Source organism: Rhipicephalus microplus, chromosome X (assembly GCF_043290135.1).
Source record: "Rhipicephalus microplus isolate Deutch F79 chromosome X, USDA_Rmic, whole genome shotgun sequence".
Lineage (NCBI taxonomy): Eukaryota > Metazoa > Arthropoda > Arachnida > Ixodida > Ixodidae > Rhipicephalus > Rhipicephalus microplus.
This window is the reverse complement of record NC_134710.1, coordinates 135,695,158-135,722,025: the sequence shown is the minus strand read 5'-3', so window position 1 is coordinate 135,722,025 and position 26,868 is coordinate 135,695,158. Positions and strand designations below refer to the sequence as shown.

Below are 26,868 nucleotides of genomic sequence, written 5' to 3'. Positions count from 1 at the left end.
TCGGGCATGGACAACTGCTCTTTTATTGCATGGCCCCGAGCAGGAGGGCACCAACGCTTTTCCTCAAAACTCCTCCCCACCATCATCTTCAGCACCCTCTGCAGAGTCTATGCCAACCTCTTCGTAATCCTTCTCGAGGGCAGCCAAGTCCTCCCTGGCTTCGGAAAACTCGCCTTCCTCCATGCCTTCACCGACATACCAGTGAACAAACGCCCGCTTGGCATACATGAGGTCAAACTTGTGGTCGAGCCGTGCCCAGGCCTCTGCTATGGCTGTTGTGTTTGACAGCATGCACACAGCACGCTGAACCTTGGCGAGGTCGCCACCGGGTACAACAGTCGGGGGCTGGTAGTTGATGCCAACCTGCAATACGAATCGGGTGTAGTGATTGAACACCCAAGAATGCACAAAGCCACAATAGCACATTGTAAACACAAGCTATGTCTGAACAAAAGCCACTGCTCACACACAAAGCCACTAGGAATTGTACAAGTCTCATGAACTCACTAGCAGTTGAGAAAGGGATCAAAATGAAGTTGTGCAGCAACGAAAGACCAAAAAACTGAAGTTTGATACCGAGCTCCATGAAGAGATTCGCATCTTTACAACAAATTCTAAGCCAGCGAAAAAAAAAAATGAAGGGGGGCTTTCTTGTTCATTTTCAGTTTGCCCTGCAATTTGTTATGTGAAGTCCTACTCCGTAATACACAAATAACAACTACGCAACGTGGCATTATTGTTGGTTCTCATTAATATATACTGTACTCGCATAATCCTCGCACTTTTTTTGCCAGAATATCGATGCAAAGTTGAAGGGTGCGAGAATTGCGCGGGGAAAACTTTCCACGAAAACTCCGAGAGCGAGAAAGCAAACGAAGTGGCCGCAAATACGGATTTTCACAGCAGCCACTTACAGCAAGCTTTAAGAAGTACTAATTAGAACTTACCTCAACAATAAAAGCAGAAGTTCAACACAAGGCAAGATTTATGTGAGACACAAAACGTGGAAGGAAATAGTCGATAATTAGAATACCATACGCGAAGCTTGTGGGCGCTGGGGGCCTAGCGGTCGCGGTCAGCGCTCAACAGGAGCCCTCCAAACGTAAGCCTAGGACGTCAGCATTGGGCTGATGCCTATTTAACAGAATCGTCCGTTTCCTTCTGATGAAATGAAGTTTACCATCAATCCCAGTTTTGGGCACACGGCAGGCCCAATGCACCTTGGTGGATTTCGGCTGCCGTCACCAGTAGCGAATACAAAACTCTTAGGCTCCGAAGGGCCTACCGGTGGCCTTGTTGCAGTTGTTTAGCGCATGATCTATCACTTGAAACTTGAAGCAGCCCTGTGGCTTCAGTATCGCCCCATAACGTGCCAAGATTACCGACACAACATACAAAACACGCCGCAACGTGCACTGACCAATTCGGCTTGGCTTGGAGTGAATCTCCTTGCAATAGGACGCTTTTGTGTAAGAGATGGCGCCAGATGGTGTGCGCTATCATCAATAATGGCTGGAAAGAACAGACCACATTATTGCGGCAGTTTTCGGGGGTGCGATAAATACAGGAAAAAAATAGCATTTTTTCTTGGGCGATGTGGGGGGCTGCGAAAATTATGCAAGTGTGAGGACTGCGCGAATAAATACAGTAGTCCCTTTAGAACTTCCTGGTCCTCTCAATTACGCTAGGCACGACGCACAAGGTAGCAGCAAACTTACCTTAAATCCAGTAGGGCACCAGTCCACAAACTGGATCGTGCGCTTGGTCTTGATGGCCGCAATGGCTGCATTTACATCCTTAGGCACAACATCCCCTCGGTACAGGAGACAGCAGGCCATGTACTTTCCGTGACGGGGGTCACACTTTACCATCTGGTTGGCAGGCTCAAAACAGGAGTTGGTGATCTCAGCGACTGTCAGCTGCTCATGGTAGGCTTTCTCGGCAGAAATGACTGGAGCATAGGTGACGAGGGGGAAGTGGATGCGAGGGTAGGGCACCAAGTTGGTCTGGAACTCTGTCAGGTCGACATTCAAGGCACCATCAAACCGCAGAGAGGCAGTGATGGAGGAGACGATCTGGCCAATGAGCCTGTTGAGATTCGTGTAGGTGGGCCTTTCAATGTCGAGGTTGCGCCGGCAGATGTCAAAGATTGCCTCATTGTCGACCATGAAAGCGCAGTCTGAATGTTCCAGGGTGGTGTGTGTGGTGAGAATAGAGTTGTAGGGTTCCACGACTGCTGTGGAGACCTGCAATGAGAAGACGTAAAGTAAAGACTAGAATACACCGCTGCCGGTAGACACACTTAAACATATTTATAACGAACCTCCATAAAACGACTCATTCGATCTCTGCTTGAGCAGCGCACGAGCTTTTTTTACCCGCTCGTGAAAGTTGCGATGCGCGGTGGGGGGGCATGGTATTGTTTTGGACTTGTTACGGAAGATGACGGCGACGGCAAAAAACCGCTGAGAATGTCCATATAAAGGGTATCGAATTTTTTTTATTGGCGCCAGTATACCCTACTGGCATCAGTTAAATATAGTAAAATCTCCAGAACAAACCCCACATTAACAAACTTTCTAAAAAATCCCACGCAGAGTTCTAATAGTTTAAAGTAAAATTATTTCACTACTACTACTTATTTCAGAATATTGAACTTTTCAGAATAACGAGCATTAATTTAGTTCCACATTATATTAACAGCACCTATGTACTACGAACTCGCGTTCTGAAAACAGTCGTGGCTACCCAGGAGCAGTACGTAAGCAGACGACAAAGCGAATGAACACCACGCTTCTCGATGGACGCGCGACAGGGCAGAGATCGATTGATTTGTGGGGTTTAATGGGGGGAAGCTACCTTCGAAGGGCAACTTTTTTGTTTGTTGAGATATCTTAATGAAATTTTCAGGGTACACTAATAGCAAAGCCATTTGAATAACCACAAAGTTTCATGCAGTTATGTTCACTGGTTCCCAAGTTACAGCCATTTATCAGGGTAGTCCACATGTCTCCCTTAGTCAGGGTCTGGAGAATTTGAAAAATGTGCTAGCACTGTGAAATTCACTATGATGATTCCTGGATAGGTGCTTTAGGGCAAGACAGAGCCCTTTTTTTAAATTTCGTTGCCAAAAAATGTTAGCAGAGCACTGAATTTAGTGTTCACAATTTGGCTCTCATCAATGAAGTTTTAGTTAATTATTACAAATTACAGACACAATAAATTGAAAAAGCGGGCTTGTCTTGCCCTGGGCAATTTATTAAGGTGCATAATAAAAAAAACTTGATAGAAATCAGACCAGCAGTTCCAGAGAGACCACCCGACTAAGCAGCCTCACTGGCCAAAAAAGTCATTCCGAGAAAATTGACTTCGAAAGCTTCAAACATTTATTATGGTCTAAAATGACCCTGCAGAGTAGCTAGATGTGTCCTTAGGCTCTCTTTTTCTTTGCCGCTTTTCCTGCTTCTCATTCATCCCTTTCTGAGCCTTTCTCAGACGCAGAGTCTTTCTCCGCAGCTCGTTGAATGGTTAGGTGGCCAGGTGCGAGTCCCACTGATGACGACAACTCTTGGGTGGCCCTGTAGCAGCCGGCATTATACCGCAAAACTGCGTCATGCAGTGCTGTCTCGACAGCAATCAATGATGCATGTTGCTCCTTGGGCATCGAGGACCATAGGACAGAATGGAATGACTCCGATGCATTTTGAGTCTTTGCTCCCAGGCAGCGTTGCAGTAGAGAAGCCTGCGAAAGGCGCGGGTGGACTGGCAGCAGCGCTTCTGCAACGTAGCCCGGAAGATTGTATTTGTGCTTTGGAGGTGGCACGCCATTCCCCTTGCAGGCATTATGACTGCACCACGAGTCTGCACCTTCAGGGCACAAGTCATGGTGAGGATCCTCGTCAGTTGAGGTGACGTGATAATATGACGCCATCACTGCACGCTGCATTGCAGCCACATTGTTTGAATTGTTCCGCAGTGCCCAGCCATAATAGTCTGCGAGTTTATCAATAAGGGCTTTTGTCAATCTGCCCTTCCCTCCCAGAGCCTGTTCGCTTTTCTGCACAAGATTACGTAGGGCTGTGCCCATCCTCTTCCGGACATGGTTTAAGCATTCTTCTTTCACAATAGGGACTAGCCCATAAACATTGTCTTGTTGAAGGGCAGAGAATGTGGCGCTGTCCCCATCAGATACAATGGTTGTATACCGGAGGTTATGCTTGGACAGTGAACGTGAGAACAGAGTTACAGCTGCTTCAACCTCCATCCTCCCAGACTTGGCATCAGTGTTTTTTGGCACACATGGTGCTTAAGGGGGGGCGCAGCAAGTAAAGTGCCGATTTTGGTCAAAATATGCGATTTTCTGATTTATTTTTTTTCGTAATCTTCAGACCTTCAACTTCCTTGTTCTAAAATATTACAGCGAAACGTGCGCTACAAATCCCGCAAATAGTGTTTTTGCCGAGGCTAGTCGCCGAAAAGTGCGAAAAAAAAGCCCCTGAAACGGTGTTGTTCACGCCGCACAAACGCGCCAAGTTGTTGACCGTGGGCCGCCATTTTGGTAGCTTTGGAAAGAGGAGAGAGCCGGCTTCCCGATGGTCGCGGTCTCGTATTTCGCCGAGTGAAAATAAAAGCGCGAGGAGCAAGTAAAAAAACGAAAACGAAGAACGGCAATTGGCTGCGCGGGTCACGTGGTAGCAGGCGCGACCTCTTACTGGTCAAAGCTGCGCCGCGCACCTTGGCAACCTTGGAAGCGCGAGCGCATCTGCGGCCGCCGTGTCGAGAATCATCCGGCGTGCGCTTCGTTTTTTGCCAGTTTGCTGTTTTTGTGATAGTTCGCGTGCTTTTTTTACCAAGCTTTGTTTACATCGGTGGTCTCTTCTGAGTGCTTGCTCATACTGCGGTGCTATGTTGTCGCAAAAAAAGTTCCGGAGCGTCCACAAGTACGGCAAGCGTCGGAAAGCTTGGAACAAAGGGCAGACGACTGCGGCTGCCGTCCCAGTCGCAGTTCCGGACGGAGCATGCTCTTCAAGCGTCACGGAGCCTCTACTCAGACCCTTCGCTGATTGTTGTGAGGCCGAGAGTGTGGAAGGTGCCACATCGTCGTATGTCAGACCGCCGGATGCCGTCGACCGTGATGGACGCTCTCGCGAACCCGATTGCGGTGGCACCGCGTCGGCAGCCGTTGCAACTCCGGGCGTGCGCGCGTCGAACATTCTATCGCGAGTTTCGGCCCAGATTCCGAGCAGTGAAGAAATCGCGCAGCGGGCGCAGACAAGGCGGGATGTTTTGGATGCCGTAGCATCGAAGTCCGCTTCAAAGCGGAAGCTCGAGCTTCTGAACGAAGGCTGCGACGAAAATGACGGCGGTAAGGACTCCACATTCTTCATTGTAAATAAGAAGATGCTGAACGGTCTGCTTTCGTCAGTAAAGTGCAACAAGTGCGACGAAGGGTCGATACGCCTCGAGACTACGCACTGCCTTGGACTCGCGGCGAGGATGGAACTTTTTTGTGACAATTGTGGCATAGTGAACAGTGCGTGGTCGTCCCCGAGGTGCTCCGGGCAACAAAAAACGAACCCCTTTGAGGTAAACGTGCGTGCTTTGAGGGCTGTGCAGTCAGTTAGCAGAAAACAATCTGCCATAAATGACATTTTTTCTGCGATGGACATTTCGCATCGAGCACTGCACCACAAGTCCTACCAGAGACTGCAAAGGAAGTACAGCCACCCTGCCACCACATCAGCTGCCACCCGCATTGAAGCAGAAAGTGCACAGAAGGTGCATGACATTTACAAGGACCTAGGAGGAGTGCCAGGCAACATTGACGTCATTTACGACGGCACGTGGATGACGAGGGGGCACAGAAGTCATATTGGCGTGGGCTGTGTAATCGAGTTGTACACAGGCTTGGTCTTGGACCACTGTGTCCTGTCCAACTACTGCCAAGGCTGTGCTGTTGGCCCCAAGCCTGGTGACGACAACTATGAGGAGTGGCTTGAGAAACACAAGCCACAGTGCCAAAAGAACACCGATGCTAATGCAGGCCAAATGGAAGTAGAAGCAGCGAGGATCATGTTTGAAAGATCGTTTACCAAGTACAAGCTTCGATACATCAATGTGCTCTGCGACGGTGACAGCCGTACGTACCTTGCCCTCACGCAAGACAAGGTGTATGGCTACATGTTGATTAAGAAACAGGAGTGTGTGAACCATGTGAAAAAAAGAATGGGCACTTCCTTGCGCAACCTTCTTGATGAGCACAAATCCAAAGGCCGAGGACACAAATCCATGGGTGGCAAAGGCCGGCTGACGCAGGGCCTTATAAAGAAGTTGACGAATTATTATGGCTGGGCCATTAAGAGCCACCCCAACGATGTTCCTGGCATGGAGAGGGCCATCATGGCCACTTATTACCATGTAACATCCACAGACCAGGATCCACACCACGACCTGTGCCCAAGTGGGACTGACTCCTGGTGCCCGCACAATCAGGCATTGGCCAAGGGAGAGCCGCTGCCGCCTCACAAACATAAACTGCCCCCTCACGTGCGAGTGGCACTGCTGCCAATCTACAAGCGCCTCTCGAACAAAGAGCTCCTTGAAAGGTGTGCGCAGGGAAAAACCCAGAACGCTGTGGAGAGTATGAACAGCCTCATTTGGTCACTCCAGTCCAAGAGCCAGTTCGCCTCCCTTCGAAGTGTGGAAAGTGCAGTTGCAGATGCAGTCTGCCGTTTCAATGGTGGCTGCAAGAGTGCGCTGCAAGAGATCACTGCTCAACTGGGCTTCAATCCAGGAGACTGCTCTTTGCGGCGAGCAGCCGAAAAGGATGCCAAAAGGGTAAAGAGGGCTCAAAAGGCGCATTGTTCCACGACAAAGAAGCGCAAAACTGGGTTGCGCTCTACAGAGGCCAAGGCCACAGCATCTCAGGATTACTGCCCAGGAGGATTCCGAGTGTTTTAGGCATGTTGTGAACTTCCAAACAAGAGTGAACTTTCAAAGTCAGTTTTCTCAACTCTTGATTTTCGCCTATGTGCCTTCGCTAGAACATCTGTCATTTTCTAACAAAGACTGATAGAGTCGTTCAGTTTTTTGCACTAGGCTCAGGAGGCCTTTAGCAGTGCAATAAAGCTTTATCTCTCTTCTTACTCATCATTTAAAATTTTTAGAACACATTTTATAATTACTGCGATGTGTGCGCAAAACAACATCCATGTTTTGGAAATTTTATTTATGGTTACAAGAACTAGAAAAATCAACTAATAGCTTCTTTGCACAAGTTGATGCTTTGGGAACATAATAATATGAAAAAATAATTTCATTTAGCAATAATTATCTCTTTAAGTGTGAAGAGCATTAATTAGTATAATTATGCTTGTAACTCAAAAAGTACAAGAGGTATTTGAAAACGGTTTTCATATTTGGAATCCTCACAATCATCCACATACACACACCAAGTTTCATCACAAACAGTACATTAATAAAAAAATTAGTTTTACTTGCCACGTCCCCCCTTAAACCAGCTTGCATAGCCCTCGTCTTCAGGCTTCGGTCCTACCTGGCAGCCGAGACACTGATTCGATAAAACTACAGCATCCAAGATGAGGCCTGTGTGATACTCGATGATTGCACCAACTCCAATGTGAGATGTATGTCCGCGCTTATGCCACGTGCCATCATAGTTCACTGTAATGTCCTTGCAGAAAGATGGGTCCATCTCCTTGTACACCTTTTTCACAGCAGAAGCCGATTCTTCATTGAATTTATCCAGGGTCTGTTGCTGTGGTTCTCTGAATTGCTTCAGGTGCCTCTCGAAAGTTCTGTGGTGCAGGCCACGGTGGGAAACATTCATAATTGCCCAAAAGTCGTTGAGGGCTGTCTGTCCCTTCCCGATTTGTTTCATGGCCGTAATGGCTCTTATATTCACGTCGAAGGCCCTTGACTCGTTCTGACGAGCAGAGCTCCACGAACTTGAAACTATTCCACAATGTGGACATACCAGCTCAAGCTTCGTGGCAAGTCCAAGCTGGGTGCCTCCTTGAACTTTCATCCCGGTCGCGAGGCAGCACGGGCATGGGGTCTTGGACAGCATGTCGCTAAGGGCATCCCCTTGCACGAGGAAATATCTCTCGCCTTCGGTCTTAGCGGTGGCAGCTTCGGGTTCAGGCATCATCGCTTGAAACTTCCTCTCGGTCGCTTGCATAGTGCCAAGCTTTCGTTGCACAGCAGCACGTTCTCTCTCCGCCGTTGCCAACTCCTCGCACGTCCGAAAACGTGTTTGGAAGTGCACAGTCGACGACGCGGTCTCGCTGTTCGGGGCCGGAATCAATGCGGTTAGCGAGCGCGACACACCAGGCGCACTCGTCACGACGGATCCTTGTGCCGATGGTGTAGAAGTCTAGTCGCCAGAAGCGTCGACGCAATCGTCTTGAAAAGATGAAGCGGAAGCATCGGTGCAACTGTCGCCGCGCGTGGGCGTGCAGGTGAGCTTAGCCATGCGTACGAGCTTCAGCCGACGCTTTCTTGAACCGAACGCGTGCCGAGTCTTGAACTTCGAAATGCCCATCGTGACCGTCAGCGCAACAATCCGCGCCTCGTGAAGGCGGTAGAAGATCGTCTCGTGAAGACTGTGAAAGAGAGGAGCACGTGTGACGACCGATCGGAATGATGGCAAACGGGGCACACAAAGAACGCCGGCATTGCAAGCGTCGGTGCAGACGACGAGCCGGCGCATGCCGGAGAAGCAGCTACGTCATCGCGCGCAGCAGCCAATAGGAGCCGCGCGTTCCCCATACCCTCAAGAGGCGCGCGCTTGGTCCAATCGCGGCTTCGCATCCAGGCAGCGGGACATTAGAAAGCTTCCGCGAGCCCCCCCAATCGTGAGCGACTCCCGCCTCGGAGCGCCACCGCCACTGCTGCGGGTGGCGAAAAAAAAAAGCACAAGAATTCACGAGCAAAACAACATCAAGATGGCGGCGATCGGCAGAGCGGTTGGGAAATGGCGAGCGCGCGAAGTTGGGGTATTTTTGGCGCTCTCTCGCCGCGGCATGTTATAAAATTTATTTGACATACTTTCGCGATGAATTAGACATTGATATTTACAGTAGAGGCAGTTGATGAGTCATACTGCCCGAGTATGTGGTTTTCAAAAAATCGACTTTATCGCGATTTCTTGGTTTTCAAAGGGCGCGTCCCCCCTTAACGCCCCAAAACCACCATATGATTATGAGAGACGCCGTAGTGGAGGGCTCCGGAAATTTACACCACGTGGGGTTCTTTAACATGCACCCGAATCTGAGTACACGGGCCTACAACATTTCCGTCTCCATCGGAAACGCAGCCGCCACAGCAGGTTGCGGGTCAGCAGCCGAGTACCTTAACCACTAGACCACTGTGGCGGGGCGACAGGGCAGAGGGGGGAAAAGAAAAGAGCGATTTTCTGCTCTCTTTTTGATGAAATGCTGACGCTGCTGGTTTACAAGCAGCAGAGGCGAGGGGGCGAGGGCAACACCGGAGGGCAAGGTCAGCGAGGCAGAGCGGGAGTTGCAGAGCAAGAAGCATGGCCACTTAAAACCTGAGACAGCGAAGGAGCACAAAACAGAACGAGAAAATTTTTAGCACTTTTTTTTGTTCTTCGAAAGAGGTCAGTAGTAGCGTGTCAGTAGTGTTCACCTTTTTTTTTCGGTGATTACTTATCGCGCCCGCAAAGGAACTCTGCATTCATGCTGCGGTGATTTGAGACAAAGAAGCGGAAAATGTTTTCGCCAAGCAAGTCATAAAGCAGGCTGTTGTGACCAAAGAACCAAATCGCACCCCAGGAATGTGGATTAGCTGGAGGCCTTCTCATTGCAAGGACCTTTTGTAAACGTGCATATTGTGATTACTTATCGCGCCCGCAAAGGAACTCTGCATTCATGCTGCGGTGATTTGAGACAAAGAAGCGGAAACTGTTTTCACCAAGCAAGTCATAAAGCAGGCTGTTGTGACCAAAGAACCAAATCGCACGCCAGGAATGTGGATTAGCTGGAGGCCTTCTCATTGCAAGGACCTTTTGTAAACGTGCATATTTAGGCGTTTATTTGTGCATTTGTTTTTCTCGTGAAAAAAAAAAAGAGTTCAAGAACCCACCGTTGTAAAAGTGGGTCATTTTGGTCTGCGAAAAATAAGCATGGTGAATTTTGAGCTTTCACTACGACCTTGCAAAATAAAAAATTTCCACGGTGCCATGAAGTTCGGTATACAGAGATTTCACTGTGAAAATGAAAAGTTCCGTTTCCTGTATGAAGGCCAGGAGTGGTCAATACAGTGAAACATGCGTCCAAAGCGTCAAGTCAGCAAGTCAGGGTGGTAGTGTAGGCCGCATAGGCGATGAGTGCAAGCCTGGTAAAGGCCTGGGATATAATCACAGTGATTTTACTGTAAAAAAAGTGGTTCGACTTAGTTCTGCCTTCAGTCTCCCTTTTGTTTATTTTGCGCATATGTATGCACATTCAGTACGAAAATTCAGGAAACAGTCGAACCCCGCTATAACAACGCCGCTTCAAAGAACTTTCTGCTGCAACGAAAAAATCGCAGTTCCCTGTCAGCAGTCCATAGGAGACAATGCATAAATATTGTCACCACAACGAACACCTTTTCTTCTGCCGTCCCCCGCTTCAACGAAGCTTCACAATGCGATTCCCGGCTCGGACATTTATTGCTCTACAGGAAACCTAGTCTAACACTGATGCATTTCCAGAACCTGAAAATATGTCGACAAAGTCTAAAACGCGCCTTGGCACCACCAGAAACCGCCGCCATTGCCCAATAGTGATGACAATGAGACTATTCTGCTATCGCCGCTGGCTTGCTTTCTAACCGCAGACAATCCGAAGATGAAGCTCAGTTGCTCAGTGCATGCTTTCCTTTTTGCAGCCCCCCCCCCCCCCCCCCCCGATTCCAATGCTTAATTTATTCGCGCTTGGCCAGTGTGGTACCTAATCAGAGCAGCTGTTTGTCCACATTATCAACCAAATCAGCTAGCCGGGAGTGATGGATGGTAAGAATGGCATAGAATAAGGCGAAAATCGCCGGTCCGCAATACCCTGCCTCCATCTCTGCGTTTTCCCGATACACTGACGGCGAAAGACTGCTGGTGTTAAGGTGTTAATGCAACTACCGTATTTACTCTCATAATCGGCGCACTCGCATAATAGGCGCACCCCTAGTTTGGTCGCAGAAAATTCGATTTTTTTTTTTCCGCGCATAACAGGCGCACCCCGAACTTGGTCGCGATCAGAAACGATTCTACCCCTCAGCGGTACAGTTGGAACGCGGTCCCCGTACCCTGAAGAAAAAAAGAAGGCAAATTGACGAGCAAATAAAAAAAATTCGAAGTGCAACGACCTAACCAATGTGTTTGTCGAAATAAAACTGGAAAAAAAAAGTGTCCATGAGCGAAAAAAAAACTGCTGTTCCATCAATTACCGATACCCCCCAAATCGCCGCGCTTTTTGGAGGTCACGTGTACAACGCCGGGGGGCTCGATCGCCATCACCACCATCAGAGAAAAAGAAAGAAACGCCATTTTGCAAGCGGTGTGCGTATGTTGTGGTCGTGTATTGAACTTTGGTTCCACCATGGGGAAGTACGCGAGCTACACGGCTGGGTTTAAACTGAAGGCAGTGCAGTACGCGCTGGAGCACGGCAACCGGGCTGCAAGCAGGCATTTCAGCGTTGGAGAAACCAGTATTCGGTACTGGAGGGACCAAGAAGAAAAACTTCAGGCGACGAAGAAGACACGACGGGCTTTCCGAGGTGCCAAGACCGGCATATACGGGAGCTACGACAAGACGGCTGTGCTGTGTCGTTGGATAATGTGCAGACTGAGGCGCGCAGAATAGCCCGAGCGCAGGGCATCGAAGCAAAAGAGTTCAAAGCCAGCTCCGGATGGACAACTCGTTTCATGCGGCGCCATGGCCTCGCACTGCGAAGGCGGACCACCTATGCTGCCAGCGCTTGCCCGCAGCATACGAGGACAAAGTGGTGGACTTCCACAGTTTTGTTATAAAGCTCCGACAGAAGAAAGACTTGATTTTGTCCCAGATCGGCAACGCTGATCAGACCCCCCTTTGCTTTGATATGCCATGGAACACGACAGTGGAGGAGAAAGGTGCACGGAGCGTCATCGTCAGAACGTCTGGCGCTCATAAACAGAGAAGCACCGTAATGCTGGCAGTGACAGCGGATGGGCGTAAGCTACCGCCTTACGTTATTTTTAAACGTAAGATGCTCCCAAAGGCAAAATTCCCGCAAGGCATCTACGTCAGAGTCCAGGAAAAAGGCTGGATGAGCACGGAACTCATGGTGGATTTGGTGAAAACAGTCTGGAGTCGGCGGCCGGGTGGTCTGTTGTTGCCGTCCATGCTTGTCCTGGACAGTTTTCGTGGGCACCTAGTAGACCGCATACGAGACGAGCTAAAGAAGCTGCGCACAGATCTGGCAGTGATTCCGGGCGGCCTCACATCCATACTGCAGCCTTTGGACGTGTCCTTGAATAAACCTTTCAAGGACAATGTTCGAAGGCTGTACACCACCTGGATGGCTGGAGGACAACATCAGCCGACTACAGGTGGTAAGATTAAGAGGCCACCTGTGGAAATGCTGTGCGCTTGGATCGTGGAAGTGTGGCAGGTGATCTCCGACGAAGTCGTCAGGAAAAGCTTCAAGAAGAAGGGTATCTCGAACGCACTGGATGCGAGTGAGGATGACATGTTGTGGGGTGCGGATGATTCGGACACCGAACACGAATCCCTGCTCGGTGAGGATGAATGTGTGATCTCCGACCGACTCCGAATAGGGAAAAGGAGGAACAGCTACGACTTTTGTGTAAATAAATTTTACGTGTGTGTGTGTGCAGTTGACGGCTCTCGCTTGTTCATTAAAAGGTACGTAGGTATGTTTGTTTTATGCTGAATTAATTGGTAAATAAAGTCACTTTTTACTTGACAAGTGTGCAGATTTAAAGTGCGAGAACAGAGTTGAAAAAATTTTCGAAAATTTTACCCCGCGTAATTGGCGCACCCCTAACTTCGAGCCGGATTTTCTGAAAAAAAGTGCGCCTATTATGCGAGTAAATACAGTATTTGGTACATTCAGTGCAGTTTTCTCCACGGCCTCCCTATGCAGGACTGAATCGCGTCGCAACGCGGCTGGAAAAGAATGGGAAGCAGCAGACACTTTTATCATTTGAAAGGCGAACTCCGGCGATTTTTTTACAATTTCAAGGCAATGGTGTATCTATGTTACTGAGGCACTCTTGTCATGAGCACAATAGAAGAAACTGGGGTCGTATATTGGTCCCGCTGGCACAGACTATAAAAACGAAGGCAGACCAGTGAACTGCCGGCCCGACACCACAAAGGAAGGAAGAAAGCTTTCCCGTGCTATACTCATGCTGAACATCACCATTGCCTCTTGGCCAGCAGAATAAATGCTGTAGCGACCAAAGTAGTCATGCCATCTGCTGCGTCACTTTCGTTGTCATGACAAACATGACGTCACAAAGGCAATGATGCCAATAATTCGCAAGCGTGGTGAGCTTTTTGAGGCAATCTCCAAATATTCATCTGCAAACAAGCAGCGCATCTCTCACGCCTGTAATTTGGCATAAAGGACAGAAATGTGCAAAGGAACATACCCAGCGAATTTCATTGAGATCCATTGACCTTGAAAAATTGACGGAGTTGGCCTTTAAGAATAAACGCCCCTTTGTGTTGCTAGCTCAGCTCGGCTATATTTTCCTACTTCGCTACAACAGAATTCTTGCTTTACGAAATATTTTCCATGGCCCGCGAGTTCCGTTCCAGCGGGGTTCAACTGTATAACTGAAATCCACGAATTTTTCAAGGATTTGTCAATTTCATTATATCCAGGTATAAGTGTACTGACCATGGGCAAAAAGTGGGCCATAGATGCCAAAGGGCACTCCTTGACTGGACCGGTGCTTTATTGAAGCATTGGCACGACAAAAGAAAGTGCAGTAAAAAAGGTGTGCCTCCCCTAACCCGAACAGAGTGGTGGCAGCAGACAAATTGAGCAATAACTGCCAAGCGATACAGCCTGCAATTGACGGTTATTCACAACAAAGTCGTGTGCAAAGGTGATGTCTCCTGCATGGTCTCTCCCCGGTATACTTGTCCGATGGGACTACACGAAGAACAGGAATATGCAGGAGTGCAGCCCACACCAGCCACATGGCTGGGGACAGGTATGCTGTCGGACACACTGGCGCGGACAACCGACATGAAGCAGCTCCTGGGCCAACAGGATTAGCCAGCAACCGAGCCATAAAGCCGGGCCGCCGACACCTCCATAGTGTCTGGGTACTCTACGCACGAACAACAGCACACATTGGGAAGTTATAGAAAGTAAGTACCTGTGGGGCTGGGTAGATGGCAAACTCGAGCTTGGACTTCTTGCCGTAGTCCACCGAGAGGCGCTCCATGAGAAGCGAGGTGAAGCCCGAGCCGGTGCCACCTCCAAAGCTGTGGAAGATGAGGAAACCCTGCAGTCCCGTGCACTGGTCTGCCAGCTTCCTGATCCGGTCCAGCACCAGATCCACAATCTCCTTGCCGATTGTGTAGTGACCGCGAGCATAGTTGTTTGCTGCATCTTCCTTGCCAGTGATCAGCTGCTCGGGGTGAAACAGCTGCCTGCAGCAGTCAACAAGACGATTTATACAAGCCGTGAGTGTTGGGCCAAGAGTTATCAGCCACATCAACTGCACAAACTAGGGCTGGTACTTTGGCAACTACAGTGAAGTATACATGCACTCTGCCAAACAGCCTCTAAACGTGTCCTAGTCTCATGCCACATAAGCATGGGCCTTTTCCTAGTCCGAACAGCACCCCAAGTGGAGACTGCTGAAATCAAAACTGGTGGCTCCTGGACTCCGAAATGATCCGCCGTGTGCCAGTAGGCAATCTCGGAAGCCCGGTTCGCGCCTCTTTTTGGGAGGAACATTTGCATGTTTGTGGCACCACATGTTGGCTGGTCCGCCCGCGTCCTCACGGTTTGGCCACCAGAAATGATGGCATGTGCCTCCTTGAGGCCGGCGTGCATGCGCTCATTCACATCCAAAAAAAAAAAAAAAAAAAGGCCCATCAGTGCAACAAACGCCTGCATAAGGTTCACCTTTAACAGACTGAACAAATAATCTGGACAGCCTAACTACCAACACTGTCCTGGGTCAAGGGGGGACGCGGCCTTCGAAAACCGAAAAATGTCAAAAAAGTCCATTTTTTAGAAAACAGTATATTTGGTCAGTATAATCTATAAACTACCTCCTCTGTAAATATCAGCGCCGAATTCACGCTAAAAGTACCTCAAATAAAATATTTAGCTAGCCGAGGCAGCACCTGAGGAGCGCGTGATCGTCAAAAATACCCTAACTTGGCGCGCACGCCGTTTCTCCCCCGCTCAACCGAGCGCCGCCATCTTGGTCACGTTTTGTTCGCGATTTCTTGCTTTTTTTCCTGCCATCAGCGGTGACAACAACGACGTGGTCGAGGCGTAACTGACTTGCGATTGGGTAGCGCGCGGGGTATTCCCGTTTCCCGCTTTTCAAACGCGGAGCTACAATTGGACGGAGCGCGCGCTCCTTCGGAGCGAGGGGAAACAAGTGGTTGCTATTGGCTGGTGCGGGCGCTCACATGCTCATCTCCCACGCATGGTGCGGCTGCCGCGCAGCCGGCCTGTTGTCTGCTCCGACTTGTTCTTTGCAAACGTTTTCCGTGTGCTTTTTCATCTTTTGAGATTGGCCTCAGCACTGTCGTGCGAACCGTCTTCACGAGAAGATAGTTCTGCGCAGCCCCCCCCCCCCCCCCCCCGATCGCCGAGTTCTCCCGTACCTTCTGCTTGAACAGTCGCAAGTTGCCGGACGCACGACCGACGCAGCTCTTTGTGCCGAGGAGGCTCTTCAAAAGCTTTGCACGTGGTTTGCGGCGATGGATCGCACGCTTCACAGGAAACACGCGACTGCGCTCGCTTTCGGTAAACGAAAGCGCCGACCGCCTATTCCACGGCATTCGCAGAAACGCCCAAGAAGTCGGCAGTCAGTCGGCGATAACGAAGTCACCCTGGATCCTCAGCCGTCAACAAGTTATCTCAACCCAGCGGACAATGCAGAGGTGGTGCAACGCAGGCGCGTGTCAGAGTCATCAACTGAAGGCATGCTTATCAATGTTATCACGCATCAACGTGAGGCTGCACGCTCGCCTAACCGAGATCGGGCTGTTGAACATGACGGTGAAACGATCGAAGCGGAAATGACAGGTGCGTCGGCAGACGCCGTAAATCAACGGAGTGATAACGAGACTACTCGGCGAGCGTCGCACCATTCAAAGGCATATTCAACCAAGCTTTCTGTCCAGGCAAACGGCAGAGGCGCAGTCGACAACAGTTCGCGAGTCGCTCGGCGCGATGTCGGCAACCGAGCGGAAATTCGCACTGACAGCGTCTCAGGAACGCGAAATTACGCCTGCGCCAGAAGAAGAATACGTGCTTATGCAGATGACCGATCTGAACGCGATGATTGGGAAAACACTCTGCCCAATTTGCCATGAGCAAGACCTCGCTGTGGACCGGGACACAAGGCTTGGACTTGCCGTGAAAATGGTGCTTATATGTCGTTCTTGCGGCACAGCCAGCTCTCACTGGTCGTCGGAGAGAAAAGAAGGTGCTAGAGTCTTCGATGTAAATGTTAGATCAGTGCAGGCAATCAGGTGCATTGGAAAAGGACCTACTGCTATAAACGACTTCTGGGCAGTGATGAATGTGTCGCACAGAGGACTGCACCAGAAGACTTATCAACGCCACTTAAGGGGGGACGTGGCAAGTAAAACTAATTTTTTTATTAATGTACTGTTTGTGATGAAATTTGGTGTGTGTATGTGGATGATTGTGAGGATTCCAAATATGAAAACCGTTTTCAAATACCTGTTGTACTTTTTGAGTTACAAGCAGAATTATACTAATTAATGCTCTTCACACTTAAAGAGATAATTATTGCTAAATGAAATTATTTTTTCATATTATTATGTTCCCAAAGCATCAACTTGTGCAAAGAAGCTATTAGTTGATTTTTCTAGTTCTTGTAACCATAAATAAAATTTCCAAAACATGGATGTTATTTTGCGCACACATCGCAGTAATTATAAAATGTGTTCTAAAAATTTTAAATGATGAGTAAGAAGAGAGATAAAGCTTTATTGCACTGCTAAAGGCCTCCTGAGCCTAGTGCAAAAAACGGAACGACTCTATCAGTCTTTGTTAGAAAATGACAGATGTTCTAGCGAAGGCACATAGGCGAAAATCAAGAGTTGAGAAAACTGACTTTGAAAGTTCACTCTTGTTTGGAAGTTCACAACATGCCTAAAACACTCAATCCTCCTGGGCAGTGATCCTGGGATGCTGTGGCCTTGGCCTCTGTAGAGCGCAACCCAGTTTTGCGCTTCTTTGTCGTGGAACAATGCGCCTTTTGAGCCCTCTTTACCCTTTTGGCATCCTTTTCGGCTGCTCGCCGCAAAGAGCAGTCTCCTGGATTGAAGCCCAGTTGAGCAGTGATCTCTTGCAGCGCACTCTTGCAGCCACCATTGAAACGGCAGACTGCATCTGCAACTGCACTATCCACACTTCGAAGGGAGGCGAACTGGCTCTTGGACTGGAGTGACCAAATCAGGCTGTTCATACTCTCCACAGCGTTCTGGGTTTTTCCCTGCGCACACCTTTCAAGGAGCTCTTTGTTCGAGAGGCGCTTGTAGATTGGCAGCAGTGCCACTCGCACGTGAGGGGGCAGTTTATGTTTGTGAGGCGGCAGCGGCTCTCCCTTGGCCAATGCCTGATTGTGCGGGCACCAGGAGTCGGTCCCACTTGGGCACAGGTCGTGGTGTGGATCCTGGTCTGTGGATGTTACATGGTAATAAGTGGCCATGATGGCCCTCTCCATGCCAGGAACATCGTTGGGGTGGCTCTTAATGGCCCAGCCATAATAATTCGTCAACTTCTTTATAAGGCCCTGCGTCAGCCGGCCTTTGCCACCCATGCTCAGTCCTCGGCCTTTGGATTTGTGCTCATCAAGAAGGTTGCGCAAGGAAGTGCCCATTCTTTTTTTCACATGGTTCACACACTCCTGTTTCTTAATCAACATGTAGCCATACACCTTGTCTTGCGTGAGGGCAAGGTACGTACGGCTGTCACCGTCGCAGAGCACATTGATGTATCGAAGCTTGTACTTGGTAAACGATCTTTCAAACATGATCCTCGCTGCTTCTACTTCCATTTGGCCTGCATTAGCATCGGTGTTCTTTTGGCACTGTGGCTTGTGTTTCTCAAGCCACTCCTCATAGTTGTCGTCACCAGGCTTGGGGCCAACAGCACAGCCTTGGCAGTAGTTGGACAGGACACAGTGGTCCAAGACCAAGCCTGTGTACAGCTCGATTACACAGCCCACGCCAATATGACTTCTGTGCCCCCTCGTCATCCACGTGCCGTCGTAAATGACGTCAATGTTGCCTGGCACTCCTCCTAGGTCCTTGTAAATGTCATGCACCTTCTGTGCACTTTCTGCTTCAATGCGGGTGGCAGCTGATGTGGTGGCAGGGTGGCTGTACTTCCTTTGCAGTCTCTGGTAGGACTTGTGGTGCAGTGCTCGATGCGAAATGTCCATCGCAGAAAAAATGTCATTTATGGCAGATTGTTTTCTGCTAACTGACTGCACAGCCCTCAAAGCACGCACGTTTACCTCAAAGGGGTTCGTTTTTTGTTGCCCGGAGCACCTCGGGGACGACCACGCACTGTTCACTATGCCACAATTGTCACAAAAAAGTTCCATCCTCGCCGCGAGTCCAAGGCAGTGCGTAGTCTCGAGGCGTATCGACCCTTCGTCGCACTTGTTGCACTTTACCGACGAAAGCAGACCGTTCAGCATCTTCTTATTTACAATGAAGAATGTGGAGTCCTTACCGCCGTCATTTTCGTCGCAGCCTTCGTTCAGAAGCTCGAGCTTCCGCTTTGAAGCGGACTTCGATGCTACGGCATCCAAAACATCCCGCCTTGTCTGCGCCCGCTGCGCGATTTCTTCACTGCTCGGAATCTGGGCCGAAACTCGCAATAGAATGTTCGACGCGCGCACGCCCGGAGTTGCAACGGCTGCCGACGCGGTGCCACCGCAATCGGGTTCGCGAGAGCGTCCATCACGGTCGACGGCATCCGGCGGTCTGACATACGACGATGTGGCACCTTCCACACTCTCGGCCTCACAACAATCAGCGAAGGGTCTGAGTAGAGGCTCCGTGACGCTTGAAGAGCATGCTCCGTCCGGAACTGCGACTGGGACGGCAGCCGCAGTCGTCTGCCCTTTGTTCCAAGCTTTCCGACGCTTGCCGTACTTGTGGACGCTCCGGAACTTTTTTTGCGACAACATAGCACCGCAGTATGAGCAAGCACTCAGAAGAGACCACCGATGTAAACAAAGCTTGGTAAAAAAAGCACGCGAACTATCACAAAAACAGCAAACTGGCAAAAAACGAAGCGCACGCCGGATGATTCTCGACACGGCGGCCGCAGATGCGCTCGCGCTTCCAAGGTTGCCAAGGTGCGCGGCGCAGCTTTGACCAGTAAGAGGTCGCGCCTGCTACCACGTGACCCGCGCAGCCAATTGCCGTTCTTCGTTTTCGTTTTTTTACTTGCTCCTCGCGCTTTTATTTTCACTCGGCGAAATACGAGACCGCGACCATCGGGAAGCCGGCTTTCTCCTCTTTCCAAAGCTACCAAAATGGCGGCCCACGGTCAACAACTTGGCGCGTTTGTGCGGCGTGAACAACACCGTTTCAGGGGCTTTTTTTTAGCACTTTTCGGCGACTAGCCTCGGCAAAAACACTATTTGCGGGATTTGTAGCGCACTTTTCGCTGTAATATTTTAGAACAAGGAAGTTGAAGGTCTGAAGATTACGAAAAAAAATAAATCAGAAAATCGCATATTTTGACCAAAATCGGCACTTTACTTGCCGCGCCCCCCCTTAAAAAATGTGATAAAGCCAGCTGCCAAAGTGGCTGCACAAACTGTTTTGACAGATGCTGTACAGGCCGTCAAGAACACATACGAAGAAATGGAAGTGAACTTCGCGAAAAACATTACAGTGGTGTATGATGGCACATGGCTAACTCGTGGGCACAGCTCGCACATTGGTATAGGCTGTGTTATTGAATTTTACACGGGTCTGGTGATTGACTGCACAGTCTTGTCTAATTTCTGCCTTGGGTGTACGCTAGGGCCACCTGAGAGCCACCCTACATATGAAGAATGGAGGAAGGCTCACGAGTGCCAAAATAACACCGATGTAGGCGCAGGGCGCATGGAAGTTGAAGCTGCACTGCAGCTTTTTGGGCACTCCATCAGCAAGAACGACCTCAGGTACACAAACGTAATTTGTGATGGAGACAGCCGCACCTACACAGCCCTGTGCAATGATCAGACATGGATTCATACCACTCGCAAAGGAGGACTGTGTGAATCATGTCCAGAAAAGAATGGGCACTGCACTCCGCTCTCTTGTGAGCAAAGCAAAAAAGGGAGAGGCACTTGGTGGAAGAGGTGGCCTTACGCAAGATCTTATAAAGAGGCTCACCAGCTATTATGGCCTAGCCCTGCGAAGCAACACAGATGTGCAAGATATGCAAAGGGCGGTGATGGCAACACTCCACCACATTTCATCCACTGATGCCGAGCCCCATCATCAGCTGTGTCCTCCTGGTGCCCTCGGCTGGTGCAGGCACCGTTCAGCAGAAGCAGAAGGAAAGTCACCACCTCCACACAAGTACAACCTTCCTAGCAAGGTTATAGGAGCACTGCGGCCCATCTACCAACGCCTTTCCGACCCTCAACTGCTGGCTCGATGTAGCGGCAACAAGACTCAAAATGCTGCCGAGAGCCTCCACTCAGTGATTTGGTCACCGATATCTAAGCAGCAGCATGCCTCCCTCTTCACTGTGGAAGCAGCAGTGCATGAAGCTGTTGCAAAGTACAATGCAGGCAGCTTGCGAGCTTACACAGAGATTTGCACTGCACTAGGTGTAAAACCTGGGGCAGTTGCCCTCCAGAGGGCTGCAGAAAAGGACAGCCAGCGGGCTAAAAAATCATCAAACATGCACCAGATGAAGAAACAGAGGACCAAAAGGCCACCTGCAGGCATGGACACCAAAGACTACTGTTCTGGTGCATTTTGATGAAGGTGAAGTGCTACAAAAACTTTGAAAGCCATTTTCTCTGAAGTATGTTTTGGGCACTTAGTGTTGCTTGTGAAAAGTGTAGCGCGGCAGTGACTGGACCGATTTTGATGCAGTTTTTTTTTTTAATCCTTGAAGTCTTGTTGACAGGATGACATTCTTTACCTTGCTTAGGGCCTAGTTTTTTTTGCATGTGCTAACTAGTGCATGAGAAGTTCTGATGCAATACATGAAGCTGATGGGGATGTTATTTGTAAAAAAACTAAAAGGAATAGACAATTTTTGATAATGTCATCCTGTGTAGTGTTCTTTTGAGTAAAGATCAAAACGACTTGGACCTTCCTGGCATGTTTTGTTACAATGCTAGGCTTTTCACCAGCAGACTATGTCCTCGGATTATGTAACAGTGTAATTTGAAAACTACTCGAGATATCGCAATGAAACTTCATATATAGCTATACGAGACACTCTTCAGTATGCCTGCCAAATTTCATTACTCTAGCTCAACAAACAAAAAAGTTTTTTTTCGATCGCCACCTCCCCCCATAATAATTTAGGTGAAGTTTGTAAAAGACACTCATCTTAAGCAGAGTGCATAAACTCTCAAGTGTGTTCAGTGGCCTCTCGAGTGCAGTATTGGCAAGAATACACAGATGTACGCTCCATAACAATACACAACAGTCTGACTGCATGAAGGATCCTTGCACTATAACTCAATGCAAAAATATGTCCGAAAGCCGAGAGAGTGCACGGTTAAATATATGTACGACTTAATGGTGCCCCAATGAAGGACAAAAAGGACAGCCCTCCTTGTGCAGCCCATAAAGCATTGCAGTGGCCCCTTCCGAAAAAGACAGAACCAGTAGAGCTTGCAAGCGAGGGGGTACTACTATTCGCTACATCCTGCCCATGTGGCACCTCGATTTTCAATGACATCACCATACCACTGGAGGTGTGCCTCTTCAAGCTGCAGTGAGCAGTCTGTCCTCGTCTCTCACAGCCCCTTGTGCCCACTGCACTAGTTTCAGCCACACCACTGCGACAAACTTGCCTGACGAGCTCTGCCTCAATTATGGTGGCAGCCACCCCGAGGTTGCCAATCCAGCACGGAACATCCGTGCTGCCTCAACTGCAAGTGCAACCAACAAACTGTGCTGCCTGTTTTCGCAAGTCTAGGGCAAGGGCACAGTTATACTCTCCTCTCGGGATGGCTCTACGATGCGCTGGAACAGTTCAGGACCACTGTCAACAACATCAACAGGTGAGGAAATGCCGCGGTCGAGAAGGGCCGCTCGTTTTGCGACGCTATCGGCGGTGGCAGCCGAATGACATCGGCAACGTACGCAAACCTCCACGAGTACGCTAGTTCCTCCCACGAGCTCAGCCACCAGACCGCCCCTTCCTACGAGAGCACCAACTGCTACCACCGAGAAGGATGCGGTGTTCGCCTCACTAGCTGCGGCCACACATGCTGTGCTCGTGTTGCTGCCGACAGACTGCAGTCTACCAATTATGTACCGCGGCTCTTGCTGCGCACGACGCCATCACAATGGGGAACGTTGGCTAGTGTTGCTTGCACAACAAGGCCAACAGGACGGCCATGCAAGAGTTCGAAGAACTATTTTCTTCTGTCCCTTGGACATGTGCTACATCCCCCCCCCCCCACCCCCCGCCTTTAACAATTTATACACGCCTTTTCAACCAGTTTTTCTACTTTCGCAATTACTTTCTACGACCTCCTTGGCAGCTTACCCGATCGGCTGCGCGTTGCGGGAAGCAGATAGAATGACCCTTAATATGCGAATTCCGCCAAGTGGTTGCAGTTTGCAAAAGAACTACAGAAGCCGTGCGACCATAAGAAACTGCTGCACACCTGTAAGTGCCAGTACGGACTTCGTCAACGACCGTGGGTTCGAGGTCGACATAGACTGCACGAGGCACGTGCTTGCCGGCTCCGGTCTCACAGAAGAAGGTGTTGAAGGAGTCGTCACCTCCGCCGATCGTCTTGTCACTGGGCATCTGGCCGTCTGGCTGAATGCCATGCTCCAGGCAGTAGAGCTCCCAGCAGGCATTGCCGATCTGAACGCCCGCTTGTCCAACGTGAACAGATATGCACTCGCGCATTTTCACCGTTTAGCTGCGATAGAATAAGAAAGCAGGCATGTCGGTAAGCACCAATGACAACCGTTGAGGCAAGAGTTTATGAGGTCAGTATGTTCTAGGAATTAGCAATTTGCATGAATTGACATGTCAGCAATGGTGTCGCCAAAGAGAGAAGGTGTTTAAGATCCCCATCATCAACCCCCACTAAATCTTTATGTGCATACAAGGAAACACACGCGTACAGGGCAGTTAAACACCCCACAACAGCAAAATTGCAAGCGGAAAGTCGTGTCAAGCTGACTGATGCGACACATAACTTGCACTATTGGCGTATTTGAATGTGCAGAGCACATGACAAACCACAAGTTGCAACCACGCTCACAGTAAAATTCCAAGTTCCAGTAAAATTCCAAGGTTGGCTCTCTGCCATGCTAATGAATGGCACGTGTGCACCGCATGGTCTTTCCTCAGTGTCATTGCCCAGAAGGACGGGCACGAAGACCAGGAATATGCGGGACCACCACCCATGCCCGACGCTAGCGCCATGGGACAGTAGTTCGTGTTCGACACCGTGGCTGTGAACCAACTGCCAGTGCAGGGCAGCTCCGGTGGCCACACCCGAGAGCGGAAGCGAAGCGCCATGCAAAGCAGCAACTCCTCTCAACCGCGCCTCAATATGTCGGTTATCACAAATAACTATTACCCGCAACTTTTTCTCCTGGACACCCAACATGACATTCGTAAAACATGCCAAATACAGTCTTGCACTTGAGCTGCTTACGCATGTAAAACGTTTTCGGTAATAGCATAGAAGACAAAGAGAGAGCGATCCAAAGCGTGTACCCGCATTTTTTCAGTGTCTAGTGTCGTTCAGACCTAACGATAGAAGACTGGTTACGTCAAACTTGCAAATGATGAATCTTGAAGTTGCGTCCAGCGTGACAGCAACGTGCTGTGCACAGCAAACGAACCAGGCAAATGAAGACTACGTACGAACGAAGATACAACAAGGAAACTTTCGCTTGCAGATAGTACCGCCCGATGATGCAGCTCACTCATACCATGTCTCGACGTCAGTGTACAGTAGGAACCGAAACGAGTTTTCAAAAGCATGCTCCGAGTTTTCAGGGTGCATATGCGCTTACATCTAGCAGCCATTGGCTGACTGTACGTGGAAGACTCATTCATTATACAAGATACCAGTACATTTCCTACGCTCTCAAAGTCTTGGCTTATTTGACGCTAAAGAAAGAAAAAGAAACAAGTGAAAAATTCTGTCAGTACCCCTTAAAGGGGCCCCCAAAACACTTTTTCAAGTACATTTTATGAATTCACTGGAAGATCTTATTGTCTCACGAATTCAATGACAAACATTTCAAGAATCCGTTCAGTACGAGCGGTGTTAAAAAGATTCCTTGCATGTGGCAATGGCATTCTCTCTTCTTGTCCCGACGAAAAGCGCTAGAAGCAGGGAGAGATAGAATGAGGCAAAAAAAAAACTTCACGTGCGCCTAGCGATGTTGAGCATATTTTTTTTTTCTTCGAATGCGCGGCCTTGTTAGCGTGATCGCATCGCGCGCACGTGTGGACAAGTCTCGGCCTTTTGGGGCGATCTCTAACGACCGAGCGTGCCATGGTCAAATCAGCTAAAGGATGATAGATGGGCATTTTACGAGCAATTTCCAAGCATCTGCCGTGATTGGTCAAGAGAAGAGAAAGCGATTGTTAGCCGACTGACAATTTGTGAACTCCAGGCCGCCTCCACTACCAATCAGCAGAGTTTTCTGACCATGCTCCAGAAGTGTTGCACGGCCCATTTAAAGATGAGCCTAGCCATGCAATAAATTGGCACATGAGTAGCAGAATCACCTCACAAGGAGTGTAAAACGAAGTAATGAACCTGACCAAAATAAGGAGGCAAAAGGTTGGCGTGAGCGTATGGAAAACCTTAACAGACAATCCTGCCTGCGAGCAAAACATCAGTTAATTTTAAATTCGCACTAGAGATCGCATAGTACAGATACTGAACTGAGACATGTGCATCACGCTATAGAAGAAAATAGGCCTGTCCTATTCGGCGCCACCTCGTGAAGCATCACGAGGTGCTGCACCTTATCATTCATTTCAGCGGTGCAGCATTGACTCCTGAACCCTGCCATTGATTTCGAAAGGTGCGGAAGATATGCACCACTGGTTCACGATTTTCCTGCACTTCCTACGTTGACAGTGCAAGCTTGGTGCAGCCGCGCGTGCAGCTGAGCACACAGCGCAGCACTGAGGCGTAGGCGCCGTACCCTCTACTAAGGCGGTGCCAGTCTGGCAACCACTTATGCAACGCCAAAAGGAACCTTGCCGTCGCGCCAACCCGCGTGAGGTGGCACATATAGCCACAGTAACTTTACGTTCAGCACCGCCGCTCACTGAATCAGCCCATTAGATTCACAGTTTTTCAATTTATGAATGTTCTAAACACGGTGCCAGAATCGCTGCGATATTTTTTGCTATAGCTTAGGGTACCCCTTTCCGTTACACGTAGCATAAGTTTTCTATTTTCATTGGGAGCTGGTGAAACGGATGCGAAATAGTGGTTATAAGCTTTGGCATGCAACGCACCTCCGTGCGAGCCGATTTCTTCGTAGTATTAGGGCCGTGGGAGTAACCTGCACCAATTAAAACCAGTTCACAGCTAAATGCGTCAAGTTCAAAAGTTGTGCAGTACGAGACACCCGAAACTAATGACGTTCCGACAAGGTGCAGGCCTTACTTCTGTTCGCTCAATTTACACCGCTCAACTAGCACTGACCCACGTCAAATCCCGCATGTGGACAGTTTATGAGGCGCAAACGTCTTTGGAAAACGCCAGACGGTCGGGCACGCCCGGCTGATGGCCTCTGTAGCGTAGAACGGGCGGACACCATCATGAACCAGGACGTTCACCCGCAAGCGTCGTGCAACTAAACTACCTCCTCAAGAAACCTGTTCAATTCAGCGACGCGATAAGACTAACTTCGAAACGCAATCAAATAATTTATCCTAGGCCCGCTGAGCAACCAATCACGCCAAGGTTAGGCCTATAAAGAGACAGTTGCCGGCTTGGCCGGCTACGAAAGCACTTCGCACGTCCACTCCGATCATAGAAAACGAACACCCAATCGCAATGCAGCGCAGCTAGTTCTTCAAACGCACTGACCTACGATCAGTGTGAATACACATATATTTCCGGCCACGTACAGCAAGTCGTGTTTTCGACCATGCCGGCGCTAGGCCTATGAGAGACGGCACCAATCCAAGCTACCCCGACGCGGTAAAATTGCCTGGACGCGCAAAAATAGGAAATCCAACCAAGCTCATCGCACATAAAAGCGTGTATTTAACTAACTAGTGGCGGAATACGCACTTACTTGAGGGTTGACAGCCCAAAGGAAAGTTTACTTAGGCGTGACCAACGTACGACCGTAAACTGATGTGTGTAAAAAGTAGTGCGGCGAGATGCATTATATAGGC

At 49.4% G+C, this 26,868-nt stretch overlaps 1 protein-coding gene across 1 annotated transcript; it reads right to left on the bottom strand.

The window, feature by feature from the left end:
- On the bottom strand, positions 1–26,868 carry LOC119183465 (tubulin alpha chain-like). The gene is made up of 5 exons (XM_075877799.1): positions 26,766–26,868; positions 23,135–23,398; positions 14,414–14,690; positions 1,719–2,246; positions 1–363 (listed from the first exon to the last, which is right to left on the bottom strand). Exons 2-5 carry the CDS (start codon positions 23,383–23,385, stop codon positions 64–66), a joined length of 1,356 nt encoding a protein of 451 aa, XP_075733914.1. The 5' UTR covers positions 23,386–23,398; positions 26,766–26,868; the 3' UTR covers positions 1–63.

What these genes read in the sequence shown, in the direction of transcription:
- LOC119183465 (XM_075877799.1), bottom strand. Translation starts at nt 23,385, where the DNA reads ATGCGCGAGTGCATATCTGTTCACGTTGGACAAGCGGGCGTTCAGATC. An exon ending in CCATCTACCCAGCCCCACAG is followed by an intron (nt 2,247 to 14,413) that starts GTACTTACTTTC and finishes TTCTCATTGCAG; the next exon opens with GTCTCCACAGCAGTCGTGGA. An exon ending in GGTGCCCTACTGGATTTAAG is followed by an intron (nt 364 to 1,718) that starts GTAAGTTTGCTG and finishes TTCGTATTGCAG; the next exon opens with GTTGGCATCAACTACCAGCC.